Raw genomic sequence first — 27,945 nt, 5'->3', positions numbered from 1 at the left:
TGGCACATATACACCATGGAATACTATGTAGCCAGAAAAAACTATGAGTTCATGTTCTTTGTAGGGACATGGATGAACCTGGAACCCATCATTCTCAGCAAACTGACACAAGAACAGAAAATCAAACACCGCATGTTCTCACTCATAGGTGGGTGTTGAACAATGAGAACACATGGACACAGGGAGGGGAGCATCACACACTGGGGTCTGTCGAGGGGAAATAGGGGAGGGACAGCAGGGGGTGGGGAGTTGGGGAGAGATAACATGAGGAGAAATGCCAGATATAGGTGATGGGGAGGAAGGAAGCAAATCACACTGCCATGTGTGTACCTATGCAACAATCTTGCATGTTCTTCATATGTACTCCAAAACCTAAAATGCAATTAAAAAAAAAAAGAAAGAAAAAAGAAATTCAAGCTGGCTACAGAAATTTACATAAGTAAAGACGAGCCAAATGTTAATAGCCAAGACAATGGGGAAAATGTCTCCAGGGCAGTTGGAGATCTTTATGCCAGCCTCTCCCATCGTAGGCATGGAGAGGGAAACGGTTTCATAGGCCAGGCATAGAGTCCCTGCTGCTCTGTGCAGCATCAGGACAGGGCACCTTGCCACCCAGCTGCTCCAGCTCCAGCTGTGGCTAAAAGGGGTCAAGATACAGTTCAGGTTGTTGCTTCAGAGGGTTCAAGCCCCAAGATTTGTCAGCTACCATATGGTGTTGGGTCTGCAAATGTGTAGAAGGCAAGAGTTGAGACTTGGAAGCCTCCACCTAGATTTTAGAGGATATACGGAAATGCCTGGATGTCCAAGCAGAGTCTGCTGCAGGAGCAGAACCCTCATGAAGAACCTCTACTAGGACATTGCAGAGGGGAAATATGGCATTGAATCCCCCACAGAGTCCCCACTGGGACACTGCTTAGTGGAGTTGTGAGAAGGCGGCCACCATTCTCCAGACCCCAGAATGGTAGACCCACTGACAACTTGCACTATGCACCTGGCAAAGTAGCAGGCACTCAACACCAGCCCATGAAAGCAGACAAAGGAGCTGTACCCTGCAGAGCCACAAGAACAGAGCTGTCCAAAGTCTTAGGAGCCCACCCTTTTTATAAGCATGCTCTGAATGTGAGACATGGAGTCAAAGGAGATTATTTTGGAGCTTTAAGATTTGGCTGGGTGCGGTGGCTCATGCCTGTAATTCTAGCACTTTGGGAGGCCAAGATGGGAAGATGGCTTGAGGCCCAGAGTTTGAGACCAGCCTAGGTAACATGGCAAAACCCCATCTCTACCAAAAAAATACACACGCACAAAGTAGCCGGGCATGGTGGTACTGGCCTGTAGTCCCAGCTACTTGAGAGGCTGAGGAGGGAGGATGGTTTGAGCCCAGTTGGCAGAGGATGTAGTCAGCTGAAATCACACCCCTGTACTCCACCCTGAGCAACAGAGCCAGACCCCATATCAAAAAAAAAAAAAAAAAAAAAAAAGATCTAATGACTTCCCTCTTGTGTTTTGAACTTGCATGGGGCCTGTAGCCCTTGTTTTGGCCAGTTTCTCCCATTTGGAATGGAACATTTACTCAATGCCTGTACTCTTATTGTGTCTTGGAAGTAACTAACTTATTTTTTATTTTACAAGCTTATAGGCAAAAGGGACTTTCCTTGTCTCAGATGAGACTTTGTCAGAGGCATATGAACCAGAACAACTCCATCTTGAACAGAAGCTGAGTACAATGAGGCTGAAACCTGCTGGGCTACATTCCCAGACAGTTAAGGCCTTCTAAGTCACAGGATGAAATAAGAGGTCAGCACAAGATACAGGTCATAAAGACTTTGCTGATACAACACATTGCAGGAAAGAAGCTGGCTAAATCCTACCAAAACCAAAATGGCCATGAGAGTTACCTCTGGTTGTCCTCACTGCTACACTCCTACCAGCGCCATGGCAGTTTACAAATACCATGGCAACATCAGGAAGTTAGCCTATATGGTCTAAAAAAGGGAGGCATGAATAATCCACCCCTTGTTCAGCATATCATCAAAAAATAACCATAAAAATGGGCAACTAGGAGCCCTCGTGGCTGCTCTGTCTATGGAGTAGCCATTCTTTTATTCTTTTACCTTCTTAATAAACTTGCTTTCACTTTGCACTTTAGACTTGCCCTAAATTCTTTCTTGGGCGAGACCCAAGAATCCTTTCTTGGGGTCTGGATCAGGGCTTCTTTCCTTTAATAACTTTGGACTTGGACTTTTGAGTTAATACAGGGATGAATTAAGACTTTGGGGACTGCTGAGAAGGAATAATTGTATTTTTCAATGTGAGAAAGACATGAGATTTGGGAGGGGCCAGGGTGAAATGATATGGTTTGGATTTGTATCCCTGCCCAAATCTCATGTTGAATTGACAGGGGGGCCTTGTGAAAGGTGATTGGATTGGGGGTTGTTCTCGTGATAGTAAGTTCTCACAGGATCTGATGGTTTAAAAGTGTGTGGCACTTCCCCTTCACTCTCTCTCTGCTGCTCTGTCATGGTGAGCAGTGTTTGCCTCCTATTCAACTTCTGCCATGATTGTAAGTTTCCTGAGGCCTCCCACCCATGCTTCCTGTACAGCCTGTAGAACCATGATTCAATTAAACCTATTTTCTTCATAATTACCCAGTCTCAGGTAGTTCTTCATAGCAGTGTGAAAATGGACTAATACAACCCTTCTTCACAGGGGAGAGAGAAGATGGGGAACATAGGCAATTCTTTTGAGGGGCAATAAATGATTAGGGAGAATAAATAGACAAGGCAGACACATTAACTTGTAAGTGATTCTCTTTGCAATTTGAATGAGCAGGAGAGGCAGACATCATCTTTTGAAAGACTCTATCCAGGTGTGATTACATTCTTCAGGTTTTTTTCTCTGCCATAGATCATGATATTTCAGGGATGGGATAAAAAGCAATTGTGTTTTTCTTGGTAAGAAGTTTTAATGGCCAGGCACAGTGGCTCATGCCTGTAATCCCAGCACTTTGGGAAGCTGAGGCAGGAGGATTGCTTGAGCCCAGGAGTTTGAGACCAGCCGGGACAACATGAGGAGACCCCATCGCTAGTAAAAATTTAAAAATTAGCCAGGAGTGGTGGTGCATACCTATGGTCCCAACTACTTGGGAGGTTGAGGTGAGAGATATAATCCAAAAAGTACCAAAGAAAAGTCTCAATTAATTTAGGAGTTAATTTTGCTAAGGTTAAGGACATGTCTGTGACACAGCCTCAGGAGGTCCTGAAGACATATGCCCAAGGTAGTCGGGTACAGCTTGCTTTTAAACATTTTAGGGAGACATGACACATCAATAATTATGTGTAAGATGTACATTGGTTGGGTCCAGTAAGGCAGGACAACTTGAAGGGTGGTGGGGTGGGGGGCTTCCAGGTCAAAAGTAGATAAGAGACAAAAGGTTACATTATTTTGAGTCCTAGATCAGCATTCCACCAAATACACAATTTAGTCTGGCTCAGTAAATCTGCATTTTTACATACACCACAGGACAGAGGAAGCAATCGGATATGCATTTGTCTCCAGCAAGCCTCAGAGGGATGACTTTGAGTCCCGTCTGTCCTTTGTCCACAGGGAAATTCCTTTGTCCACAATGTGAGGAAAGTATGTAGCTTTTGATCTTTGTAGCTACCTTACTTAGGAGTAAAATGGGAGGCAGAATTGTCCGACATAGTCTCTAGCTTGACTTTTCCCTTGGCTTGGTGACTTTGGGGTCCCGAAATTTATTTTCCTTTCACAATAGTAATGAGGCATGTCTGACTCCCACTTCCCATCATGGCCTGAACTAGTTTTTCAGGTAACCTTTGGAATTCCTTTGGCCAAGAGGAGGAGTCCATTCAGATGGCTGGGATAGAGGAGTCTTAGTTTTATTTTTGTTTTACAGAGGACTAATTGAGCCCCAGAATTTGAGGCTTTAGTGAGCCATGATGGCACCACTGAAGTTGAGCCTGGACAACAAACCAAGACCCTGTCTCAAAAAAAAAAAAAAAAAAAAGCTTTCTTGGTCAGACAAGGAAATCCCAGAGAGAGTCTTCCCCTGTGCTTGGGGTTGAGGAGAAGAACAAGACAAGGTTAGAGGGACCTTGATTCTGAGGCTTGCTTTCTTTTAATTTCCAAAAGCACTCAGTATGCCCAAGCACCATATTTTGGGGAATTGTTTTCTGTGACCCAACAGATGAAAAAATCATTTTAAGAAGATATGGATCAGAGATCAAAGAAGGGGAGTAGAGGGTCCTTGTTGACTCTTACTAAAGGCTCAGTGGGCTGGCTGTGGCCAGCAATTGGGCAGGTAGCCAGACAACAGCAGGTACATTGGCATTCCCCCACAAGAGAAAGAAGAAAATGCAGAGGTGGCAGAAACCTGAGGGGTTACCAGCCTCATTCTCCATTGCCAAGTGGGCCCCTCATTCATCTCATTTCAGAATATCTCCTTTCCTTCCCCAACATTATCTTAATAATTTCACCTGGTTAATGTCTGTGCTCACCTCCTGCTGCTGCAGGCTAAGCTCATCCTGGCAGTATGAACAAAGAAACCCACCCATTAAAAAGTACTCCCTAGGCCAGGTGCAATGGCTCATGCCTATAATCCCAGCACTTTGGGAGGCCAAGGCGGGCAGATCATCTGAGATCAGGAGTTTGAGACCAGCCTGGCCAACATGGTAAGACCCCATCTCTACTAAAAATACAAAAATTATCTGAGTGTGGTGTCAGGTACCTGTAATCCCAGCTTCTTGGGAGACTAAGGCAGGAGAATCGCTTGAACCTGGGAGGTGGAGGTTGTAGTGAGCCAAGATATTACCATTGCACTCCAGCCTGGGTGACAGTGCAAGACTCCATCTTAAAACAAACAAACAAAAAAAGTGCTCTCCAACCTCTTGTGTGCATGCCTTTTTTGTGGAGGTCTGGGGAAAGGGGGTCCTACTACAGAATGAAACTACTCCTTGATGCCTCTTGGCACCTAATTGGCCTGCAAAGCTCAACTCTGGGGTCCGTTCCTGCAAGAAGTCAGCAGGACTCCCGGTGGAAGCTTTCCCCCAGGCTGGGCCCCTGTGACTTGTGAGCCTTCCAGCAGCACTTTTATCTACAGTGTAGGAGGGGTCCGATGAAGCCTCTGGTTCCCCTCCTGGACTGAGGACAGGTTCTGATGTAATTGCCCCATGGGTTCTCCTTGCCCACTGCCCAGAGCTGATTCATCAAGACAGGGGAATTGTAATAGAGAATTTAATTCATGCAGAGCCAGCTGAATGGGATACCAGAGTTTTATCACCCAAATAAGTCTCCCCGATAATTCAGAGACTAGGTTTTTTTTTTTTAAAGACAGGGTTTCACCATGTTGGCCAGGCTGGTCTTGAACTCCTGACCTCAGGTGATCTGCCTGCTAGGTTTTTTAAAGGATAATGTGGCTGGTAAGATACCAGGCAGTGGGGAGTGCTGATTGGTCAGGTTGGAGATAAAATCATAGGAGGTCTAAGTGGGTTCTTCTTTCCATTTTCTGTTCCTGGGTGGGATTACAGAACTGGGTGAGCCAGATAACTGGTCTGGGTACTGCCAGCTGGTGCCTCAGAATGCAGGGTCTGAAAAATATCCCCAGCACTGATCTTAGATTTTACAATAGTGATGTTATCCATTGGAACAACCAGGAAGGTTTGGAATCTTGTGACCCCTGGCTGGATGACTCCTAAACCATAATTTCTAATCTTGTGGCTAATTTGTTAATCTTACAAAGGCAATCTGGTCCCCAGGCAAGAAGGGGGTTTGTTTTGGGAAAGGGCTGTTATCATCTTTGCTTCAAAGTTCAACTATAAACTAAATTCCTCCCAAAGTTAGTTTGGCCTATATCCATGAATGGACAAGGGCAGCTTGCCGGTTAGAAGCAAGATGGAATTGGATAGGTCAGATCTCTTTCACTGTCATAATTCTCTCACAATTTTTGCAAAGGCAGTTTCACTGGATGCTCTGCATCTGTGTACCCTCAGCGACCACACAGCTCTTGTGCTCCAAAGAATATCTGAGATTGGCTTTGGTAGCCGGCAGCACCTTCCTCGTCTCGCAGCAGAGAAGTGTTCTTTCTGCTCCGGAAACTTAACTGGAGACTTTCCCAGCATATCTAGCGAACAGCATGGAATCGTCCGGACTTCCCGGAAGACCCGGCCCAACGGCAAAGGTCGCGGCTCCCCGGTGCTCTCTGCCGCCCTCTACCGGAACCGAGGGAGCGCGACAACGGCGATGTTGACGGGAAGGCCCTAGAATCTTGAAGAGCGCAAGCGCGAGCTGGCTTCTGCGTCCCCGGAGCCGGCTAGGTATTCTGCGCCTGCGCGCGGCGTGCGTGCCGCTCCGCAGACCCAAGAAGCTGGTGAGTCCTCAAGCTGATAGGTGGCCGGGGGAACGGCCGGAGAGGAGCTGCTGGGAGTTCGTGCCCTGCAGGTCTGAGACGCTGGCGTTCGCTCCTGCCTGGGCCACTTTGGTGGGCTCAGGTAGTCGCTTTTTCCAGGGGGCGTGACCTGAACCCGCCTCCCGGCTGGGGGTGGCGACAAATGGGAATCGTTAAGGCCCGTTATTAATTTGGTGCCTGTTGTTTGTTGCTCGAGGAGGGCACAGAGCTTACAGACAGTGAAGAGGCAGGGGCGAGGCTGGACCAGGTGGGAGCGGGGGTGCCCGGAGTCCCAGGGCGGTGAGGACCGGGGCAGGTGTGCAGAAGGCAGGCCCCGTCCTCCCTCCCCACCCCCGCCGGCTGTGTGTGGCGGGTAAGAGGGGAGTGGGGAGCAGTGTTACAAAATGAGGGTCCCGATAGAAATCGTGCAGGTGTTGGGATCATACTCAGGGCGGCAACTTGTCGTGTTTGCGTTTTTACTTTTCTTATAGAAACAAGCGATTTCTGTCGTGATCCAGTGGGGCCACTAACGTGCTCCACTCTTTTCATCTTAGGACATGACACCAGTAGCACATCAAGGCCATGGGGTCTCAGCATTCCGCTGCTGCTCGCCCCGCCTCCTGCAGGCAAAAGCAAGAAGATGACAGGGAGGATTTGCTGGCTGAACGAGAGCAGGAAGAAGCCATTGCTCAGTTCCCATACGTGGAATTCACGGGGAGAGATAGCATCACCTGTCTTACCTGCCAGGGGACAGGATACATTCCAACAGGTAATCAGGGAGGGATGATTCCCTGATGAGAATCCCAAGATACCCTCAGGGGTTCTCCTGTCTGCCCAGACAACTTTTCTTCTAGGCAGTAATACCATAATAGAGACAGTGCCCTGAACAGGAGCCAGCCCAGCTGACTTAATACACTTGGGCAGTTTCACAACTTCTCTTCCTCTCCTTATATTTCAAACCCTTTCTTCTTTCCTTCACCTCCACTCTTGTTCTTTTCCTGAGGTTGAAACATTCAGTTTGCTCTGTATTGTGGTATTTGTTGACAGGCACATTTCTTTATTGCTGTCACTCACAAGGATTGGAACAGCTTTGCAGGGGAACCATCTTGAAAGCTGCTTTTCAAGGAAATGGATAGCTAATCCTTAACAGCCTAAGGTCAGAAAAATATATCGGGTCAGGAGAGAGAGACAAATGCTCAGCCTTGGTAGGGATCATCTATTATATTAATAAGTTGGCTCTCAGAAAGTCTTTAACAGTTTAGCTGGAAAGTCATGGAAATTTAGAGCTCGTAAGAACCTTAGAAATCATTTACTCCAAAGCCTCCATATGAAAGGGGAGGAAACCATGGTCTTGAGAGGTTCAACGACTCTGCCAAGCCCATGTAGTAAAGCCAGAACAGGATCCCAGGTTTTTCAACTTCCGCATCACTACCCTGTCAGCACTGACAGATGTTTTATAACTTGTGGCATTCTCTCGTTTCTTGTTCATTAGACCCAAAATGTGAATTTCACTAGTATTTTTAAAAATGTCTCCTTCCAGAAGAATATTTGTTGTGGCAGGCTCAAGTGAGACGTGAAGGAAAGTTCTACCAACACATGGGATTTACAAAATAATTGTTTGGCTCTTTTCTAGAGCAAGTAAATGAGTTGGTGGCTTTGATCCCACACAGTGATCAGAGATTGCGGCCTCAGCGAACGTGAGTTAACTGCCTCTCACCTGTTAATACCTGCTTCTGTCCCTAATCTGTTTCAGTATGTATGAATGCCAGTTGATTCTTTGAAAACTACATGCATTTTTTATAAATTCCCCACTTATAAAATGGGGAAGATATCTCTGCCCCCATCACAATCTGGGGAAAGAAACTTGAAGCTGGAAATATTTTGAAGGCCAAGGCATGGAATTAGAAGAAACTCAGAAAGTGGGGTGTTCTGGGAGGTGTGGGAATGTCTCTGTCTACATAGCTGCTTTCTTCAGCTTTTATTCCTAGAGTGCAGTGTTCAAAGGAGTTTTAAAAGGTTTCTCCTGCTTCACTGCTTCTTGACTGGTTTGTTTTCTGGCTCTTGGAACTTCCCTTTCACTCCCTTCTCCTTCCTGGTTTTGTGTTTAATCTTGACACATTGAACCTTGATAACTGCCTGCCTGGGTCGGTCATGTGCTGTGTCATTTGCAGTAAGCAGTACGTCCTCCTGTCCATCCTGCTTTGTCTCTTGGCATCTGGTTTGGTGGTTTTCTTCCTGTTTCCACATTCAGTCCTTGTGGATGATGATGGCATCAAAGTGGTGAAAGTCACATTTAATAAACAAGACTCACTTGTAATTCTCAACATCATGGTAAGCCTTACAGTCTTATTCCCTGGGCTGTATACCTGCCAGGCTTGGATCCAGAACACTTACTTTGTTTCCTCACTTGCCCTGATGTAGGCCACCCTGAAAATCAGGAACTCCAACTTCTACCCAGTGGCAGTGACCAGCCTGTCCAGCCAGATTCAGTACATGAACACAGTGGTCGGTACATATGTGACTACTAACGTCTCCCGCATTCCACCTCGGAGTGAGCAACTGGTAGGCTTTTCTTTTAGGAACCTTGTGCCACAGGCCTAAGAGAAGAATAGGGGCTGCAGGAATGCCATAGCTGTCTCCTCATTTCTACTTGTAGGACCTGGTGATGAGGAAGACTTGATGGGCCCTGTAATTATGAATAATTATGAGAAAACCCAGCTAGCATTTAAGCATTTGGGGAGCAGAATAATTTGTAAGAGAAAAAGACTTGCTGCAAATTAAGAAGCAGCAGTGTTATAGCCTGAGGTCCATTGGCCTCTCTCTTTTTTTTTTGAGATGGAGTCTTGTTTTTTTCTTTTGCGATGGATCCAGGCTGGAGTGTGGTGGCATGATGTCAGCTCACTGCAACCTCTGCCTCCTGGGTTCAACCAATTCTCCTGCCACAGCCTCCTGAGTAGCTAGGATTATAGGCATGTACCAACATGCCCAGCTAATTTTTGTATTTTTAGTAGAGACAGGGTTTCACCATGTTGGCCAGGCTAGTCTTGAATTCCTGACCTCATGATCTGCCTGCCATGGCCTCCCAAAGTTCTGGGATTACAGGCGTGAGCCACTGTGCCTGGCCCTCACTGACCTCTCAAAAGGGAAGAGGTTGGGCCGGGCGTGGTGGCTCACACCTGTAATCCAAGCACTTTGGAGGCCAAGGTGGGCAGATCACCTGAGGTCGGGAGTTCAAGACCAGCCTGACCAACGTGGTGAACCCTACATATATATATATATATATATTTTTTTTTTTTTTTTAAAGGGAAGAGGTTGGCAGCAGCTATTAGAGGCTCATAGATTATATTATATATTAGGGACAATTTCAGGGAAGTATTTTGTATATGATGAAAAAATGACCCAGGTCTTTGGATTGCTTGTAATAATACTGTTCTGTGTCAAGTCTGCTTGGCCACAGACCGACTCTGGTGTCTTATTTTCAGGTGAATTTTACCGGGAAGGCTGAGATGGGAGGACCGTTTTCCTATGTGTAGTAAGGACACTGTTCTGTGTGTGTGTGCTCTTTACTGGAGGAAAGGGATTCAAAGTCATACTCCATTGACTGGAGCCTGGTCCTGCCTTAAGTCTCAGTTTTTGGCCTATAGGTTCCCTGGCTTTGACTGTCTTGAGATTTATTTGAAGAATGTATCATGTATGTATATGAAGAATGTATTATTTGATATGTGAATGAAGTGCTGGAATTTCTAAGAGAACATTAAGCCCCTAACAACGTTACCAAGCTTCAGCACTTTTCTGATGAGTTTGAAAAACCAAACATGTATGGTGATGTGGGAGGATGAAAAGGACAGTGGAGGGACTCAGAGCTGGCGAGCCTTGCCAGCACTTAGGTGGAGGGAAGGGAGGCACCCCAAACAGGACAGTATAACTCCGTACTCTTCTGCTGAGGCTTTTTTTTTTTTTTTTACAAAAAAAAATGACTACTTCCATATTTGCTGTTTGGTAGCTTCTTCTGCACGGTTCCTGATATCCTGGTGCACAACATAGTGATCTTCATGAGGTACGTCTCTGTTCCCGATCCTGCGGCCTGTCAGGCCATGTGAGCTTACCACCTTTGCTCAGGAGGTCCCTGTGTGACCACAGGGCAGAGGCAACTAGCCCGAGGGGACACTTGATGCCTCACAGGCACAGATACAGTAGACCCTTGGTGTTCTCTAGACACAGTGTCCACATGTCCTTCACAAATCACTAGTCACCCTGAGCCATTTTCTCCATAAAATTGGGTCTAGTTTAAGTAAACACACGATCCCCTAGAATCCTAATGAGACCAGTCATGAACAGAAAACCTTCTCAAGATGTGAGTACTGGGGATTTGACCAGACTTCCTCTCCAGCCACACAAATTGCCACCTGTCATGGACCTTTAGGGTTATTTCTGGAACCGCGACTGTTATACTTGCAAGTGACAAGACTCTGCTGCAGACATGAAGAGGGGTTAGAGCGGGGTTTCTCAGCCTTGGCGCTCTTAACATTTTGGCCCAGACCTTTGTTGTAGGGGGCTGTTCTGTGCATTGTAGGATGTTTAACTGTATTTCTGGCCTCTACCCACTAGATCCCAGTAGTAAGCTCCCCAGCCCTCAGTTGTAACAGCCCAGAATGTCTTCAGACATTGCCAGAAGTCTCCTGTGGGGTAGAGTCATTCCCGATTGAGAACCCTTGTTTAGAGGATCACCTCCTGGCACAGTATCTCTGTGAACGTGGAAAGATCTGGCCTCCTGGTTACATAACTGTGAGGCTGTGTGCCTGGGGCCCATGGATATTGTTGCTTGAGCTTGCAAAAAATTTCCTGAGACATTTTTCTTGCTTATTTCATCCCCCAAACATAATTAATTCTTCTTCTTTTTATTTTCCCTAGAACTTCTGTGAAGATTTCATACATTGGCCTCATGACCCAGAGCTCCTTGGAGACACATCACTATGTGGATTGTGGAGAAAATTCCACAGCTATTTAACAACTGCTGTTGGTTCTTCCACACAGCACCTGTAGAAGAGAGCACAGCATCTGTTCCCAAGGCCGGAGTTCTGTACCTACCCCCAGGTGATGTAAGCAGAGGAGGAATTGGTTCACTTAACTCCCAGCAAACATCCTCCTGCCACTTAGGAGGAAACACCTCTCTATGGTACCATTTATGTTTCTCAGAACCAGCAGAATCACTGCCCAGTGCCTAGCCTATGCCCAGCAAATAGTTGGCGCTCAATAAAGGTTTGCAGAATTTAATACAGATCTTTTCAGGTGTTCTTAGGGCATTATAAATGGAAATCATAACTTGGTTCTCCATTGATTGGGGCCTGGTTATCAAACCATGGAGTGACATGGAGCTAGGACTGAGTGAGCTGCAGGCCATTATCAGTGCCTCATCTGTGCAGAAGTGGCAGCAGAAAGGGACCATCTGAATACCTAAGAGAAAACAGACCCATTCAAGGTGTGAATTTGTTTCATCTGCTCCCAGAGGCCTGAGAGCTTTTCAAAAAGAAAGAAAATAGTGGGTTGGCTTTTTTTTTCTTTTTTTTTTTTTTTTTTTTTTTTTTGTTGTTTGTTTTTTTTGTTTTTTTTCAAGATTCTTTTTGTTTTTGATTCTCCCTTCTTCCATTGTCAGGAACATGGATTGGGGATTTGATAGAAAAATAAACCCTGCTTTTGATTCACCTGTGTCTTCTCTGATTGCCTGGGTGTCTTCGTAGGCACCTCTGGGGGAACCGTAGAATAGTTGTTTCCTGCCAAGTGGGTCAGGATGGGATGGGAGGAAAGAGACCGCACCCTGGTTGTCCTCCCATTCCCATGAGTTTCTGTCACAGCAAGCAGTCTCATTTCCCCTCATTGAATTGACTCTTAGGGCACAGGGCTGCCCTGTTCCCTTCCAGGACAGAGCACTCAATGCCCCCTGGAGGTTGGAATTTAGTCTTGAATAAGACATCCTGGTTTGAGGTGGTAAGATTTCTTGGGTTATCTTCACCTGCTGTGCCCCCAAATGTTAGGCTACAGCCCGAGGATGGCAGAAAATCTAGTTAAGAAGCTTGAGTAGTCAGGTCTCAGAAGTCAGCTCTTCCCATAGCACTGGGACCTCAGGAAATCCTACAACAGGTGGTGGCTGAGTTGTATATTAGTTTTTGTCTCCATTCCCATAGCTTGGTTTTCAATATTTGCTTAATGATCTTTATAGTCTGAATCTTCAAACTAAGGCTAAATTTCATGTTTGGCTGACTTCAACCATGATGGAGGAAACCAGAAGCTGAGGGCTGATAACAGTTTTGGTGTTGCTGTGGATCATGTAGTATTACATGTACATGACAGTGATGACTGACGTGGATTGATGATGGGCCATCATCACTTGCACGGAAGCAAATGTGCACCATTTTTGAGAATGTTGCCCTAATCAGAACATGCCCTAAACATATGAAGATGTTCACATTGCTACATTTTCTTTTTGGTTTTCTTATTTTCCAAATAGCCTGTGTAGCATATTTTTCATGGAATTTTGAAAAAGATACGCTGGTACTTCAGTTTTGAAACATTTTTTATGACCATGTGCCTTAGTAACATTTCTTGCTTTTGATACTGTCTCAAAACCCAGCTATGATAATTGGAATGAGAGCGCTCACATTTTTAAAACATATAGCAATAAATGTGATGTTATAATACTATCAGTTCCTGTATCTGTTTACATTATTAGCATCCCAAACTGCACTTTGGGGTGTTCTGCATAGCTTTATTGTAGTGTCTGTCAATTCCTGAACAAATGCCTGGAATATTCTCTCAGCAACCCTGACTAGAAAGAAAGTGGCTGGCTTTAATGTCATTGTCATCACCATTGTGTTCCCAATGGATTGAAGTTTGCAGAGTGTGTCTTTTAGAGAGAGGCCTTGCTAACTATCTCTTTGTAGCTTCTGGCTTGGCCTATACTATGACCTCTTTCTTACCTCAAACTACTTAGACCAGATCACCTGGCTGAAGAGCTGCTGCAAACAAAAATCTCCATTCATGTATTTACTCATTCCAGAAAGTATTTATTGAGCACAGGATTGCAATTTCTAATGAATTTTGTCAAGAGTCATAGCTAGAGTTTAAAACACCATCACAAACCTTTTATGCTCACCAGACCTTAAAGAGGCCACAGTTTACCTCCACCAACTATTCTGCAACCCTAGTTACCTCAATGCAGGGCCTCCACGATCTCTGGGTCAACTCGCAGATATTCTAGCCCAAAGTGTGAAAGAAGTTATTAAAAGAATCAGCCTATTTGGTTAAAGCACTGCATGAATCAATAGGGTCCCAGCTATTTTCTCTGGGCAAAATCCTTATTCTTTGCCTTGATAAGTAAAATTCTTTATTACCTGGTTAGCAGTCCTTTAAGATTCTGTGTTCTTTCAATTGTTTAAAAGGGGACCCATTTCAGAAGTTCTGTGATGTGCACAGGGGACTTGGGAGTAAATCTTAGCTGGAGCTGGGACTGCTGACTCCTAGTCCAAAGCCTTTGATGCCAGACATTTCCACAGAGATGAGGAGGCTCAAGAGAGGGAAAGCCTGGCCCAGCCCCTTGCGATCAGCAAGCCAGGTCTGTCCACTCAGTACTGCTGGGATCAGGAATTTATCCAGCAGGTTATTCTGACCAGAGAGACTATCTGCCTTTCTGGGGGCATCAGGAATCACAGAAGTTAGTAACGATCCTGGTTATTCTCACCTTCCCCTCTGGGCCAGGGGAAGACAAGGAAGCAGCACAGGGAGCACAACCCTGCCAGCCAGGGTGGCGGTTTCCATCTGACCCTAGTGCAGGCAGAGGCAGAGCTTTCCGTGCACTGCCCTGGGCTCTTCCTGTTGCTTCATGTTGCAGTGACCTAGGGAGCAGCTGCTATTATTTCTAGGTTTTACTAGGCACTCAAGAAGCAGGTGAACTGAAAAATTACCTTGATCCTGTGACTGCTCTTGCAGAAGTCTAGGCTGATGGTCACAATCTACTGAATGACTTCATTAAGAGTAAGTAGGCTCTTGAGTTTGACTTACAGGTTGGAACAGAGCTCAACTCTCTATAGCTCCAGCTGGGAACCCATATACACCACCTGCTCTCCTCTGACCCTAATTAGTGCTCTTGGTAGGTGGAAGTGTTATTTATTTGAAATTATGAGATGGCTGTTCTAATTATGTGTTTTCAGTGATCATGTTTTCATTTTACTCCTTTGTCATGGACTAGTTCTGGTGGGGCAGTACCTATTATTATAGGTGTATATGTGTGTATATATATATACACACACACGTATACATATATAAACCTGGGTATATATTTTATGTATTATATAATAATATATAGCAATATATTATTATAATTATCTGGTGATAATTTATATCAGAAATTGAGTATTAATATATACAAAAAATCCAATGAAAGTGTTTTATTTATTTTTATTATTTAATAGAAAAGCTGTCAGCCTTAACCTGGAGGAAGCAGGAGCAGGGATGGGAGAAGGGGGCAGAGAAAGGGGTAGCTCTCTGGTTTATCAGCTGTGCCAAATATCTGGAAATTTACTTCACAAAATACTACTGCCCTCAACTCTGATTGGTTTAGAGTCTCCTGCTCACTTCACATGTTCCCATCACCATGGCCCGCAACTAGAGAAGGGGACAGCATGCTCATTGCGGCCACCTGTCCAAGTCATTGAAAGGGAGGGGACACCCGAGAGTAGGAAGAAATGGGAAGCAGTCCATTCTTAAGCCTGATGTTTAGAGTCCGTGGAAACTTTAAGTGCAGGCCCAGGGAGTGAAGAATGGGGGCCCAAGGAGTAGGGGCAGGAAAGAGGAGTACGGGTGGGGCAGGTCACACTTCCACCTCTCCTTGACCTGAAACCAAAAGTCTTGTAGAGGGACACAAGCAGATCACTCAGAGTGATTGTGTGCACTTAACCACGGGCCCCTGTAGGGTTCACTCCCCTATCTCCTCCCTTTTCTCAAGGTTGTATCTCCCACCTCTCCCATCCAGCAGGATGCAGCCCACGTGTGGTCTTAGACCCTAGGCTGGCAGGGCGTCACCTCTTCCACTAATGTGCCATAGAGTTGTGTTCAGTGTTTACCTTCAAGAGTAATGCCACTCCTCTGGCATACCTCCCTTCCCAAATGTTGGTCTCTGGTCCTGTTCACCAGTGGGTTTCATATAGTGCCAAGGTTTACCAGAGAGGCAAGCTTGTGTTTGTATGAGGTTGCTAATCCTGGCAGTGTGGCTTCAGCGTCCTTACTCTAGGTTGAAAAATCAACAGAAGAAGTCCTCAGGACTGCTGTTTGGGCATGCCTACAGAATGGAGGACTAACGAAAAACAAACTGAAGAACAAACCACAAGTCAATAGGTACTTTCCAACAATCTTTTCATTTTAATATCAATTGATGTTTTAAAAAATACAGAGGTGTTTGACACAGAATAGCACCATTGTGTAGGACACACACAGTTCCTGCGCCCGGCACCTGAAGGGGGGCCTTCTGGCCTGGGCTGGGGGCAGTCACTCAGGGAGTGTTTGACTCACACCAGTTAGTTTCCTGCCTCTGCCTTGACCCGAAGGTCTTACAGGAAGACAATAAATAAATAAAACACCGAGATTGTATTTTGCAGTCTGCCCAGTTCAGGTCTCTTAGAGAGGGGAGAAAAGTCCGAACTGTGAGAGGGTGGGATGAATGGACATCAGGTCAGGTCAGCCATTCAGTGCAGAGTCCTAGAGTGACTGGGATTGGAAAGTACTTGGGTCCTTTGGGTTTGCAACGGATTGTGTTGTTTCTGGGTTTGGATTTTTATAAGAAGCAGACTGGCCCTATGTCCACACCGAATTCCTGCTCAGGCCCTCCTATGTCCATGGGTGCAATGTCAATGATGGGGAGGCGTGAGGTCTTCTGTGACCGGTACTCGATGACAGTCTTGCCCCACTTACCGGTGTGTTTCTAGGGAGAAAAGGAGGAGGCCCTGTTTAGTAGACACCCTGCTACCCAGTTCCAGCTGCCCAGGAGCCCAAAACTGCACAAACTGATGAGTATCAGTGCCCACAGGGTTGAACCACACTGAGGGGGCTCCTGAGACCTCTTCTTGGCTTGTCAAAGGTATCTCCACTTCAAAATCTATCCTTAGCAGCAGGGCCCTCCTCCACCCAGCCTTTCACCTCCTTCCCACTCCCTAGAGTGAGCTCCCAAACTGTGACTGCTTATTCACTGTGTACACATTGCGAGAACACTTCTACAGCAGTCACTGGGTACCATGTAGGGTTTTAGTCCCCTGAGCCAGGGGAATGGAGAAGATGGAATGATATGTGCCTCTCCCTCACCTGTCACTCAGCTTATCTTCTCTGCATGACCCCTCAAACTCATGCCTCTGATGATCCTGTCACTTTTAGACTGACAGTTGCTATAGGCCAACCCTCAGCCCTGCTCCAGGCAGCCCGGGCACAGGCAGCTCTTCTCTCTGGCAGCCCCAGCCAGCCCACTCACCGTGCAGCCATCCTTCAGGGCAGTGTACGTGAACCTGCTATTGCCCTCTGCCCGAATCTCCACGTCGTTGGAGCCCTGGATGAGCAGGGCCTTCTTGAGGTTGCCAGCTGCTTCATCCAGGTAGGCAATGCTGTTCTTGCAGTGGTAGGTGATGTTCTGGGAGCCCTCCGTGGACAGTAGGCGTAGGAAGGTCATCTGGACGTTGGCAGTGTTGGGAGCCAGGTTGTCATCTCCATAGCTGAACTGTTGGGACAGAGGGTGGCAGTGTGAGGCCTGGGAGCCTGCATTCAGTGGGACCTGGGGCTGTGGGGGCTGCCAAGAGTTCAGGGTTCAAGGAGCTCAAGGGTACTGGGACGTCAGGGAGCTACTTGGACATTTTTGCTTCTAGGGGTGGAGTAAGCTTGGAGGACCTCTTTCCCACCTCCACACAGGAAAAAAAATACTCTTCCTCCTCTTTCCCTCCTCTCAAGCCCAACAGAAAACTGGAGGAAAATGCGGGGAAGGTGCTAAAAGCTCCCAGGGAGAAAAAAAGAAAGAGTTTGAGAAGCCATCTCTGTCTCATCACCGAGGGCACCCAGGTACTCACGTGGAAGCCACCGTTGATGGTTTCTCCAAACCAGATGTGTTTCTTCTCCTTGCTCTTGCTGCTCCACCAGTTCTTTTTGGGAATATTGGCTGGGTTGGGGTAGACACAGGTCTCGCCAGTCTCCATGTTGCAGAAAACCTTCATGGCGTCCAAGGTGCAGCCCTGGTTGGGGTCAATCCAGTAGTCTCCTGCAGGGGGAAGAGGCAGGACCCATGGGGCTCAGACAGGCACAGACACAAAGGCTTGGGAGGACCAGCCCTGTCTGAAAGAGACAGAAAGGCCTACGGGGACAAGGGATGAGGTTCACATGTGGCCTGAAAGGAGGAGACCTGGGAGGATGCAGGGGCAGGGAGATCTGCATGAGTGAAGTCCTGCCCTAAGGAAGAACACAAACCAAGAGGGCAGGAGCAGCACCCAGCTGGTGGGTGGAGTCCACACTGAGGTCACCTCAGCCAGGTAGCCATGGCAAGACAGGTGCCAAGGCCACAGCTTCTCTGCTGTGAAATGGGAGAGCAACCCTCTGGCAGAACCTTCTAGGCCCAGCTCTGCCCCGTACTAGGGGGCGTCTCCTCCCTTGCTGCTATGCCTAATGGGCTGACTCCCTGCTCCCTGAGGCAGGGGATCCTGTCCTCCAAGCTTACCGCTCTTCCACTCAGGGTGGCAGAGTTTCAGGTCTCGGCAGGTGCGGGCAGGGTTCTTGTGGGAGCCCTCGGGGCTGCGGATGCTCTCGATCTGGTTGTTGAGGGACTTGAGGGTGGCATCCACCTCAGCGTCATGCTGTCTCAGGCCACCAGCTGCCTGGTCGGCCCGCATGTACTGCAGGGGGTCGGGGCCCTTCTCTCTCTGGCCAAGGCCAGCAAAGGCAGACATGTCGATGCCAGGGCCAGGGGGACCTGGAGGACCAGGGGGTCCAGGATTTCCAGGAGGGCCCTGCAACAGGAAACAGAGAGATCAGCCAGGATTGTGGGAAAGTGCCCCTCCATGTCCATCCCCATTTGCTAGAATGTACTAGAGTGTCCCTCTTCCCAGCCCCATGGGTGAGGCAGAGGTGTAGCAGCCCAAGATGAAGGAAACCACAGCACCATGCCTATTTCTTCTTTAGCCCCTCCCTTCAGTTTCCCAGCACTGATCATGAGCCCTGTGAACCTCTGAGGAGACCTCAGGATAAAGGATGCCATCATTGTTGGCTGCAGGCTGATGCCTTAAAAGAGGCCCTGAGCAACAAAGAGCTCAAGCCTCCCAGATGCTGGGGACACCTAGACAGCAGGAAAGGAGTCAGGACACTTACAGCAGGGCCGGTTTCGCCTGATCGTCCACGGGGACCAGGAGGCCCAATGGGGCCAGGGATTCCATTAGCACCATCTTTGCCAGAGGGACCAACAGGGCCAGGAGGACCCTGCAAGAGAGAGAAGTCGTGAGGAAAGAGTGGTCACCACAGGGAAGGCTGGAAGTCACTGGGGCTGGGTAGGTGACCGTCCTGATAGCACCAGCCACTCCACCCCCAATTCCTCACATGCTCAGCTAGGGAACCCTGAGCTGGTCTCTATCTGGCCAAGAACCAGCAGGATAGCTCCATGGCTCCCTAGCCTCCTAGGCTCCTCTTTGTAAAATGCTGTTACCAGGGGTGTGTCTGACAGCCACAGCTGCCATGTTTGTCTTACGGCTACTGTGGCCTCAGGTGATTTTCTGGCCATAGTCACATGAGCCAGTCCTGCCCCTACTGCTGAGTGAGGACCCCTGAGCCCAAGGCGTCCCCAGAAGCAACAGCATTTCCCTCACCATGGGAACACCAGGCCTGCACCCTCTGAAGGGCTCCCTCCATCTCCCAACTCCATGTCACTTACTCTAGGGCCAGAAGGACCAGCAGGACCAGAAGCACCTTGGTCTCCAGAAGGACCCTGCGTAGAAGGAAGAGGCAAAGGTCTGTGGTCAGCACAGACATATCGATCTATATCCTGGGAGTTGGGGGAGCGGCTTTATGTCCCAGCCCCCTTCCCTTTCCACTTTCTCCTGCCCCGAGCCCTGAGGAAGTCCTGGAAACTGCTTAGGGTGAACTCAAGCTGTCCAGGCAGCATGGGGAGCTCAAGTGGGCTCTGAGTGGCAGGAGGCCTTGGGAAGCCCCACACAGGCAGTGACACTCACAGGTGGGCCGGGCAGACCCTGCAGACCAGTGAAGCCACGGTGTCCCTTCAGGCCTCTCTCGCCAGGCTCTCCAGCCTCTCCTTTGTCGCCACGGGGGCCTTGAGGGCCCTGGGAACAAGGCAGACACAGATCGAGTCAGGTCAGGGCCAGCAGTCCCATCCTGTCCCACCCAAGCCGAGGGGTCCCCGGAACCACAGGGTCCTGGCTGCCCTCCAGGCCTGCCCCTAGTGGGGACTCAGTACAGGACACTTGGATACTCACCGGGATTCCCCGGGCTCCAGCTGGTCCTGAGGGTCCCATGGGGCCTTGTGCACCCTGAGGAAAGAGTGAGAGCAGCGTCAGAGAAAAGCCAGGACAGGAGGGGGGCCTCCTCTGCATCTGCCCCCAGCTGGGCACTGAGGCCACCACTCCATGGCCCAGAGACCGAGAACCCAGACTGCCTCAGCCTCACCGCGCAGGGAAAGGCGGCTTTTACTGAATTCAGGATACTCACAGCTTCTCCTCTGTCTCCCTGCTTGCCAGTTGGACCAGCGGGGCCAGGAGAGCCAGGGGGCCCAGGGGCTCCAGGAGCTCCCACGGCACCAGCCTCACCACGATCGCCCTGTCAAGAGAGAGGTCTCAGGCTCAGAGAAGAATATTCCAGAAGAGTCAGGAACAAAAGGTCCTTCCAGACTGAGATGACACTGGTTCCAACCTGCCATCCCTGGCTGACCTGTCGGGCTCAAGGCATGTCCTCTCCATCCCACTGCACACACAGACCCCAGGCACTCACCTTGACTCCAGCTGCGCCATCTCTGCCAGGGGGACCATCAGCGCCGGGGCTTCCCTGGACAAAGGAAAACAGGAATGCATTTACGGCTGCTTCCTGGCCGTGTCCCCCTCTGCTCCCCCAGCGCCCCACCCCCGACCGTGTCAGAAGTTCAGGCCTCTTCTCTTCTGCCCAACTCACACTTTGGAGCCAAAGCTTCCTCACTGAGTTTCCCTCCTCCTTCCCAGCTCTTGGTCTCTCCCACATAAACTTCCCCTGCGCCTAGGCTCTGGGCCTGTCGGCACCCCCTTCTCCAAGGCCCCGCCTGGGACTTGCCCTGGCTGGCCCAGCACAGAGACTCACAGGGCCCCTCTCCCTGGTCAGAGACACCCCAGGGGGTCCCACTGCTTACCTCTCGTCCAGGTTCACCTGCAGGACCGGTCAGGCCAGGAGGACCCACGGGGCCAGGAGGACCTCTGTCTCCAGATGCTCCAGGAGCACCCTGCTTGCCGGGCTCACCCTGCAGAGACAGAGACAAGGACAATCAGTGTGCATGACAAGCGCCCCTGCCCAGGGCCCACTGACCCTTAGGGAGAGGGCAGACAGGGGACAGTCCTGAGGGTGCTAAGGGCGGTAGAAGCCTTGGCAGGCAGGGCCCAGCTCAGCTGGAGGAAGGGACACCCCACACTCACCGATGGGCCAGGCAAGCCGGGGAACCCTCTCTCACCACGCTGCCCAGGCAGACCGACGATGCCTCTCTGACCAGCCAGACCCTGGGGACCTGGTGGACCATCGGCACCCTGAGAGGAGAAACGGGAGGTGAGAACTGATAGCGGCCCGGCCTCTTCCCACCCTCTCAGCACCGCTCACTCTGTGCAGCCCCGGTCCCTGGTATCCCCAAGGCCCCGATCTGTCCTGCCCCATGCTCTGAAGCCACTCACAACCCTGCTCCCAGGGGCCTCAGCATGGGCCTGGTGAAGGACTTACAGAGGGGCCGTCATCTCCAGGCTCTCCCTTCTCGCCAGGGGGTCCAGCAGGACCTTGGAGGCCGGGGTCACCAGCTCGGCCAGGGGGACCGCTGTCTCCTCGAGCACCTTTGGGACCATCTTTTCCAGAAGGACCAGGGGGACCAGGGGGTCCAGGGTTGCCCTAGAAGGAGAAAATGCGGGAAGTGAGGACTCATCTCACCCTTCCTCATTCAGGCTGTCAAAGCTACTGCGGCCTCCATGACAGCAGTTTCCCATGTGGGGGCTTCTCTACATCCCCACACTAAGGGCAGCTTATCCCCCCACCCCAGTCTACCTCCTCAGCCTTCTTACAGCCCTGGGCAGCCAGCCCCAGCTTCGCCAGCCCCTGCTGCTTTTCTTTCTCCCATCTATTTGGAATCCCTCCTCCCTCCTCCCTTCGTCCTCAATCTCCCTTCCTCAGGAGCCGCTCCAGCCCTGCCCCTCTGACCCCCGAGCCTTCTGCTTGCCCCCAGCACTTGCTCCCACTGCCCAAGGTGCTGGTGAACCCAGTGACTTCATCACCTCCACTCCCTCCATGCAAACTCCCTGAGAGTGACCCAGGACATGAGGACTTTCTTTAAAGCACACAGCCAGGCGCACAGAACATGCTCAAGAAACATCTGCCCAGGATGAAAGTAATTGTGGCAGCCCTGTCCTGCCCACCAAGCCAGCAGAGCAGCCACCCATGGCCAACAGCAGGGCCACAACCCTGCCCCCAGCCACCCTCAGGGGATAAGTCCCCATAATCAGTTAGCTGCTCCTCCCGGGAGCGGAATGGACTCAGAGGAGTGGAGGTCGGCCTGGAGCTCTCCAGACCCTGTCCGGTGCTGAGCCAGGTTATCCGTGCCTGCCTGTGCCTCTCATGCCAGGAGCATCACTTACATTGGAGCCTGGGGGTCCAACGCGGCCAGCAGCTCCAGGGAATCCGGTGGCTCCCTGCGTGGGGAGAGGAGAGCCCCTGAGAACCTCAAGCCTTCAGGAGGTTTGAGATTCAAATGGGCCGAGTAGGGGCATCTCAGAGCTTGGTGTGGAAAGGGCAAGGGCTGCAAAGCAGCAAGGGGGAGCCAGGGAGGGAGAAAGGGCCCTGGGGTCTGGCCATAGAAGTGGGAACAAGATTTTCCCCTACCTCCGGCTCCCGAAGTCAGCACTTCAGGGAGCTGGGCAAGGGACCGAGCCTTGGGCTGGGGAATCAGGGACCACTGTGCACCCAGCCCCCAAGCGCCCTCTCTCCCATCTGGCTATGGGAGGGCTTAGGCTGGGGGTCCCTTAAGCAGGACTGGGAAAAGAAGAGGGGCATCCCAGAACACCCCCCTCCATGGGAGCCTCTGGGGCCGGGCCCTCTGTTTGAGGTGCAGGGTGGGGTGTGAGAGGCCTCACTCACCGGGGGGCCTTGGGCACCTCGGGCTCCTTTAGGACCAGTCACTCCAGTAGGACCCTGGGAGGGTAAGAGGGAGACAGTGAGGCCCAGTGGCCCAGGGAAGTCGGTGGGCTTCTTCTGACAATGGACCCCCCAGGTTTTCAAAGATGCAGCTTTCTTGGCACTAAAAACCCAGACTGAAGAGCTGCCCCAGGCAGGCCTGGCCCCTCCACCGCAGACCTGTATTCTAGGAGAAGCCGATCAGGCATCTGCAGAACTGTCAGGTATCGGGTCTGGGGTCTGGCCTCCCAGGAAGCTTTTCCTGCCACCGCCCCCTCGGCCCCAGGAGACCAGCAGCTTGGTTCTGGATGTCTGTGGTCAGCCTGTCCTCTGTCAGTCCCTGCACCCCACCATATAGCCCACATGCCACATGGGGACCATGGAAGCTCCTTCCACAGACACGGAAGTGTCCCCAGGCCTGAGAACCATCCTCTGCCTGCACAGCCTGCTGGGGCCCAGGAGCCCTTCCTTAAGGAAACAATTCTTGGGGGAGCACTATGTTACCTGAGGCCCAGGCGCTCCAGAGGGGCCCTGAGGACCAGGGGCACCAGCGTCACCTTTCTGGCCAGCCTCTCCTTGCTCACCCTTGGCCCCAGGCTGGCCATCAGCACCCTGTAATGGGAGGGAAGAGGTGGGCAAGTGAGGGGCAGGCCAAAGCCCCGGAGCTCTTCCAGAAGAGCAGGAGACTCTGTGAGTATGTGCATGTGTGTCCACCCTGGCCTGGACACAATGGTTCCATTAGTATGGAGGTGGGAAAGGAGAGGAGAGGAGCGTCCATTTCCCTCCCCGACTAGCTCTGATGCCCGAGGGTGCTGGATGTGGAGGTGGCCTGAGTGGAGGCAGCCAGGAGAATAGACAGAGATACTCACAGGAGGCCCAGCAAATCCTGCTGGCCCAGGGGGGCCAGTCTCTCCACGTTCACCCTGTGAGAGAAGGGGGCATGGTGAGAGGTCAGGCCCTGCTGCTTGACCTGCTTCTGTTCCTTTCTGAGAGCCACCTGGGCCCTGCTCAGCCTCCTGTTCCCCAGAGACGGGCAACTGAAAGCAGCCTTAGTCCTGAATGCAGGCAGAGGCTCTGTTAACCCAAAACCCTTCACCCCGAGCACACCACAGGGGTGACGTGCCTTCCCCCTTCCCTTTCCATCTCTCCTTCCACCCTAGACCCAGCAGGCAGGGAGGGACCCAGTGCCTGGCAGCACACAAGGCCACAGGGCAGCAGGAGGGCCTGCACTGGCTCCCAGGAACCTCGGGCAGAGCGAGGCCGAGAGGGGCAGACACTCACCGGAGCGCCACGAGCACCAGCACTTCCTGCAGGACCAGGAGGTCCAACTTCTCCCTAAGGGCCAGGAGAGGAAGAGGAGCCAGGGGTGAGAAGATGGGGAGTCAGAATGGAAGAGGGCACAGTGCATTCGGGGAGCCCTGCTGGTGGGAAGGGGGCTCTGGGTCCCCCCTACACGTGCTGGCACAGCCTGCGTTACTATGCAACCCACACCCGCACCCTCTTGAGGGCCTCTGCTAAATGCGCTTTTACCCCCAGGCCAGCTGCTGCCCCAACGACAGGGCACACAGCCAGTGGCTTCACTTCTGAGAGGATCCCCGCGTCACTCCTCACAGCCCTGGCGGGCAGGAGGGTGACAGTGGTGAGTAAGGCAAGACAGAACAGCCTTTGGCAGGAGATAAGAGGGAAGCATGGCAGGGAGGCAAGGCAGGGAGAGGAAAGGAGCTCACCTTCTCACCGTTAGCACCGGCCGGGCCAGGGGGGCCAATGGGACCTGTCAGACCCTGTGGGAGAGCAGGTAGAAGTGAGGGAGGCAGGCTGAGCTGGCCGAGCAGGTGGGGCCCCACACCCAGCAGACCTTGGTGCGCCCTCCCACAGCCACCAGAGCTCTCACTCACCCTCTAGTCCCAGCTTGACAGAGAAGTCCCTGCAGTTGCCCAGCCCCACAGAGACACAACCAGGGACCCCACTAGCAGACTTCCCAGCCCCTCCCCCATCTCCTGGGTGCAGGGCTAGGATCCCAATCCCCGACAGCCCGGAAGCCGCATTCACTTACTCGCCCACCATCCTTTCCAGGGGCTCCCTCGGGGCCTTTCTCACCAACATCACCCTGGGGGAAGAGAAAAACCATCCGCCTCAGCAGGGCACCCCAGGACCCCCACGGCTGGCTCAGTCCCACCCAGGCTGGGACTCTAAGTAGAGCTCAGGCCCTGCCCAAGAGGGATTTGCTGTGGTCTCAGGGTCGGTAAGGAGGGGCAGGGGTGAGATGAAGGGACACAGGGAGAGGATGTCACTAAAAGGCAGGGAGCTTTGGAAAGGAGTCTTCGAGCTCCTCAAGCAGGGCTAACTGGGACCCTCATCACCAGATGCCATGAGGGAGTGGAAGCGAACACAAGGGGCAGGAATGTGGCAAAGTCATAGCTTTGGTGAGAGGCCGAAACCCCGGCACTTACCCTGTCGCCCTTGGGCCCAGCAATACCAGCTGCGCCCCTCTCACCGGGCATTCCCTGAAGACCTGGAGGGCCCTGAGCCCCGGGGGGGCCTGCTGGGCCAGATGCACCCTGGGGAGGGAGGTAAGAGGGAGTCTGTAGCAGGCAGCACCTCCCCCGAGCCCCTGTTCATGGAACCTGGGTAACCAGAGCCCCAAACCCCTCTTCCTTCCCTTCCTCCTGTGCAGACCTCCTTTCCAGCTCCTTCTTCCATCCCCACTTCTATTCTTCATTCCTCCTGAGCCTGTTCCCCTTCTTCTCCCCACTCAGTGGGCCTCCCAGGCTTCCCAGAAGGCCCCCACAGGACACAGCCTCACTTACTTTGGGACCATCAGTGCCAGGAGTGCCAGGGAGGCCACGGGGACCCTGGAGGCCCTGGGCACCGGGAGAGCCACGTTCCCCTGGGAAACCTCGTTCACCCTGCGGCAGAGACACCAAAAAGCCATCAACCACGAGCAGTGGGGGAGAAGGCCTAGGGAGAAAGCAGGGAGGTGGGGAGGGGTAGGGCCCAGGACGGGCCCAAGAAGGCCGCCCGCAGTGGCCAACAGGACACTCACCCTGGGACCCACGAGGCCAGGGGCTCCAGCTTCACCGGGAACACCCTGGAGAACAAAGAAAGATGTGTGAGAGTAAAGAGTTCATGTCCAGACCCTGGACAATCCTCCATGGCAGGGCTGAATATCCCTCCTCCCATGAGGGACAGAGCTCAGACTGTGGGTCCAGGGCATCCCCAGGCCTCACAGGGCTCCCCGTGCCCTCTTGCCCTTGCCTCCTAGGCATCAGAAAAGACCTTCCCATCTAAACAGGTTGCAGGTTCAAAGAGCTCCATACTCACCTGGTCACCTGGTTTTCCACCTTCACCTGGGGGACCAGGAGGGCCAGGAAGTCCCTAGAAGCCGAAGTGACAAGTGTTAGCCATGGAGTGAGTTTGCTGCCCCATCCCCCAGGGAGACATGGCATAGGGCAGACCCAAAGGAAGGAGGCAGCAGTGAGAGCCAGGGGTGCAGGGAAGGCTCAGTGCCTGGCGTCCTGCAAGAGGTGTGGGCTCCCTTCCCATGGTGCCTGCTGCTGCCCCAGACAGCCCTGGGCATAGCAAAGGACTGGACAGAGAGCCTGGTCCAGACACCTACCTGGAACCCAGATGGCCCAGGAGCACCCTGCTCGCCTCGTTCACCAGCAGGTCCCTGCAGAGGAAAAGAAAAGGTGAGCTGAGCCAGTGTTTCAGAGAACCTGAGAGCCACAGCTAGTGGGGCCCAGGGGGAGGTCAGCAGAGTGGGCAGGGCAGCATTTTCCTTCACTGCTCAGACAATATGTGTATGCCCCCCTGCACTCCCATCAGCCACCCACACTCCTCTCCACCAAAGTGGGTCCGCACAGCCTCCTGGGACGCCTGCCTCAGCTCAGAGTGGGTCTGGTGTACCAGCTCAGCTCACATCCACACCTGTCAGCTCCATTACTGGATGGACCTGTGGTCCACCACCCCCACCCCCCGCAGCCCCTGCCCCCAGGGCCACCTGGGGAGGCTGGGCAGGTACTTACAGCAGGGCCAGGGGGTCCAGCAGCACCTGTCTCACCATCTTTGCCAGGAAGACCCTAAAGGGAAGATAAAAATACAATGCAATGACATGCTTTTCTTCCCTCTTGCAGTCCCCTAGGACTGGGCAGAGGCACTTTTGGCGCAGAGTTTCCAGACCTCCACGATTCCCCAGCTGAACTCCATTTCCACACCTTCCCCAGCCTTCCTTCCCAGGTCCTGCCTTTTCTTAGCTGTTAACAGCATGGAAGCCTTCCCAGCTTCCTGGCCTGCTGACAACGGCAACCAGAAGCCTCCCTGTCTAGACACCCAAAGGGCCCAGCCAGTGTGGGGCTCAGCCACAGGGATCAATACTCAATACCGAGGGGTCCCAGGAGCACGCCATGGGAAGGCCATTCCCCTGTCCTCCCTGTGGATGCCCCGCCAACACCAAGCCATGGGCAGTGGGGAAGGATACTTACTCTCAGACCAGGAGCACCAGGCAGTCCCTTTTCACCAGCTTTGCCAGGCTCACCCTGGAGGAAAGAGAATGCAGGACCATGAGGTGGATGGTTTGGGAGGGGGTGAGCGCACAGCGGGCCGCAAGGACTGAGGCTCAGGGCCACATCCTGATGGACAGCCAAGGATAAAGCAAAGCACCAGCGCTTCTCTTCTGTTCAGAGGCCTTAATGGCAGCCAGCCTGCTGGGCACTGCCCCATGGAACAATGTCATGGCCGCAAGGCCCCAAGGCTCTCTGGAGTCCTGGATTTCCCCCAAATCACATGCAGACCTCCATTGCCACCCATGGCACAGAAGCCCCACTCATTACTGTCCCTGGCTAAACCCTACTCAGGACCCAGCCCTTCCCCCAAGAGGGCAGGGAGGCAGGTAGCACATGGAAGGAAATGGAAGAGTAAATTATTACTTACATTGGCACCTTTGGGGCCAGGGAAACCCATGACACCAGGCTGCCCACGAGCACCCTGAGGGCCTGGAGGTCCAGGACGACCATCTTCACCAGGGGCCCCCTGAAAGAGAGAACACCATCCTCAGAACACAGACACTCTGACCACTTCCAGCCATCCAACATCTGCTAAGGGCCTAAATGGCAGGACCAGGACTAGGCACCAGCCAC

The 27,945-nt window shown here is 51.7% G+C and overlaps 2 protein-coding genes across 7 annotated transcripts in view; one reads left to right on the top strand and one right to left on the bottom strand.

Moving 5' to 3' along the window:
* The first annotated feature begins 6,294 nt into the window (after positions 1–6,294).
* Positions 6,295–12,102, top strand: TMEM106C (transmembrane protein 106C). Of its 4 annotated transcripts, none has more exons than XM_017529267.2 (8): positions 6,295–6,382; positions 6,955–7,169; positions 8,034–8,097; positions 8,572–8,731; positions 8,822–8,962; positions 9,883–9,932; positions 10,404–10,457; positions 11,312–12,102. In XM_017529267.2, the coding sequence occupies exons 2-8, from the start codon at positions 6,983–6,985 to the stop codon at positions 11,406–11,408; spliced, it is 753 nt and encodes a 250-aa protein (XP_017384756.1). In that variant the 5' UTR covers positions 6,295–6,382; positions 6,955–6,982; the 3' UTR covers positions 11,409–12,102. The 4 variants fall into 4 exon arrangements, with proteins under 4 accessions (XP_017384756.1, XP_017384745.1, XP_037594561.1 ...); XM_017529256.2 differs by having other exon boundaries at positions 6,340–6,453; XM_037738633.1 differs by lacking the exon at positions 6,295–6,382 and adding an exon at positions 6,469–6,493.
* Positions 12,103–15,788: 3,686 nt separating this feature from the next.
* The window catches only part of COL2A1 (collagen type II alpha 1 chain), a 31,398-nt gene continuing 19,241 nt past the window's right edge, over positions 15,789–27,945 (bottom strand). For 2 of the 3 annotated variants that reach the window (XM_017529230.2, XM_037738626.1), the window contains 28 exons: positions 27,740–27,838; positions 27,292–27,345; positions 26,836–26,889; positions 26,427–26,480; positions 26,132–26,185; positions 25,854–25,898; positions 25,618–25,716; positions 25,261–25,368; positions 24,864–24,917; positions 24,538–24,591; positions 24,092–24,145; positions 23,680–23,733; positions 23,315–23,422; positions 22,775–22,828; positions 22,276–22,329; positions 21,374–21,535; positions 21,079–21,186; positions 20,799–20,906; positions 20,411–20,464; positions 20,132–20,239; positions 19,900–19,953; positions 19,639–19,746; positions 19,341–19,394; positions 18,785–18,892; positions 18,138–18,426; positions 17,497–17,684; positions 16,911–17,153; positions 16,224–16,370 (listed from right to left, as the gene is read on the bottom strand). In XM_017529230.2, coding sequence (XP_017384719.1) covers positions 16,224–16,370; positions 16,911–17,153; positions 17,497–17,684; positions 18,138–18,426; positions 18,785–18,892; positions 19,341–19,394; positions 19,639–19,746; positions 19,900–19,953; positions 20,132–20,239; positions 20,411–20,464; positions 20,799–20,906; positions 21,079–21,186; positions 21,374–21,535; positions 22,276–22,329; positions 22,775–22,828; positions 23,315–23,422; positions 23,680–23,733; positions 24,092–24,145; positions 24,538–24,591; positions 24,864–24,917; positions 25,261–25,368; positions 25,618–25,716; positions 25,854–25,898; positions 26,132–26,185; positions 26,427–26,480; positions 26,836–26,889; positions 27,292–27,345; positions 27,740–27,838 — 2,730 coding nt within the window. Of the gene's footprint in view, positions 16,371–16,910; positions 17,154–17,496; positions 17,685–18,137; positions 18,427–18,784; positions 18,893–19,340; positions 19,395–19,638; positions 19,747–19,899; positions 19,954–20,131; positions 20,240–20,410; positions 20,465–20,798; positions 20,907–21,078; positions 21,187–21,373; positions 21,536–22,275; positions 22,330–22,774; positions 22,829–23,314; positions 23,423–23,679; positions 23,734–24,091; positions 24,146–24,537; positions 24,592–24,863; positions 24,918–25,260; positions 25,369–25,617; positions 25,717–25,853; positions 25,899–26,131; positions 26,186–26,426; positions 26,481–26,835; positions 26,890–27,291; positions 27,346–27,739; positions 27,839–27,945 lie in introns of all 3 variants that reach the window. The other variant, XM_037738622.1, reaches the window with a different exon arrangement.

The sequence above is a fragment of the Cebus imitator genome, unplaced genomic scaffold (assembly GCF_001604975.1).
Source record: "Cebus imitator isolate Cc_AM_T3 unplaced genomic scaffold, Cebus_imitator-1.0 Scaffold2, whole genome shotgun sequence".
Classification (NCBI taxonomy): domain Eukaryota; kingdom Metazoa; phylum Chordata; class Mammalia; order Primates; family Cebidae; genus Cebus; species Cebus imitator.
Note: the sequence above shows the minus strand (reverse complement) of the source record. Positions and strands in the feature narration are given on the sequence as shown.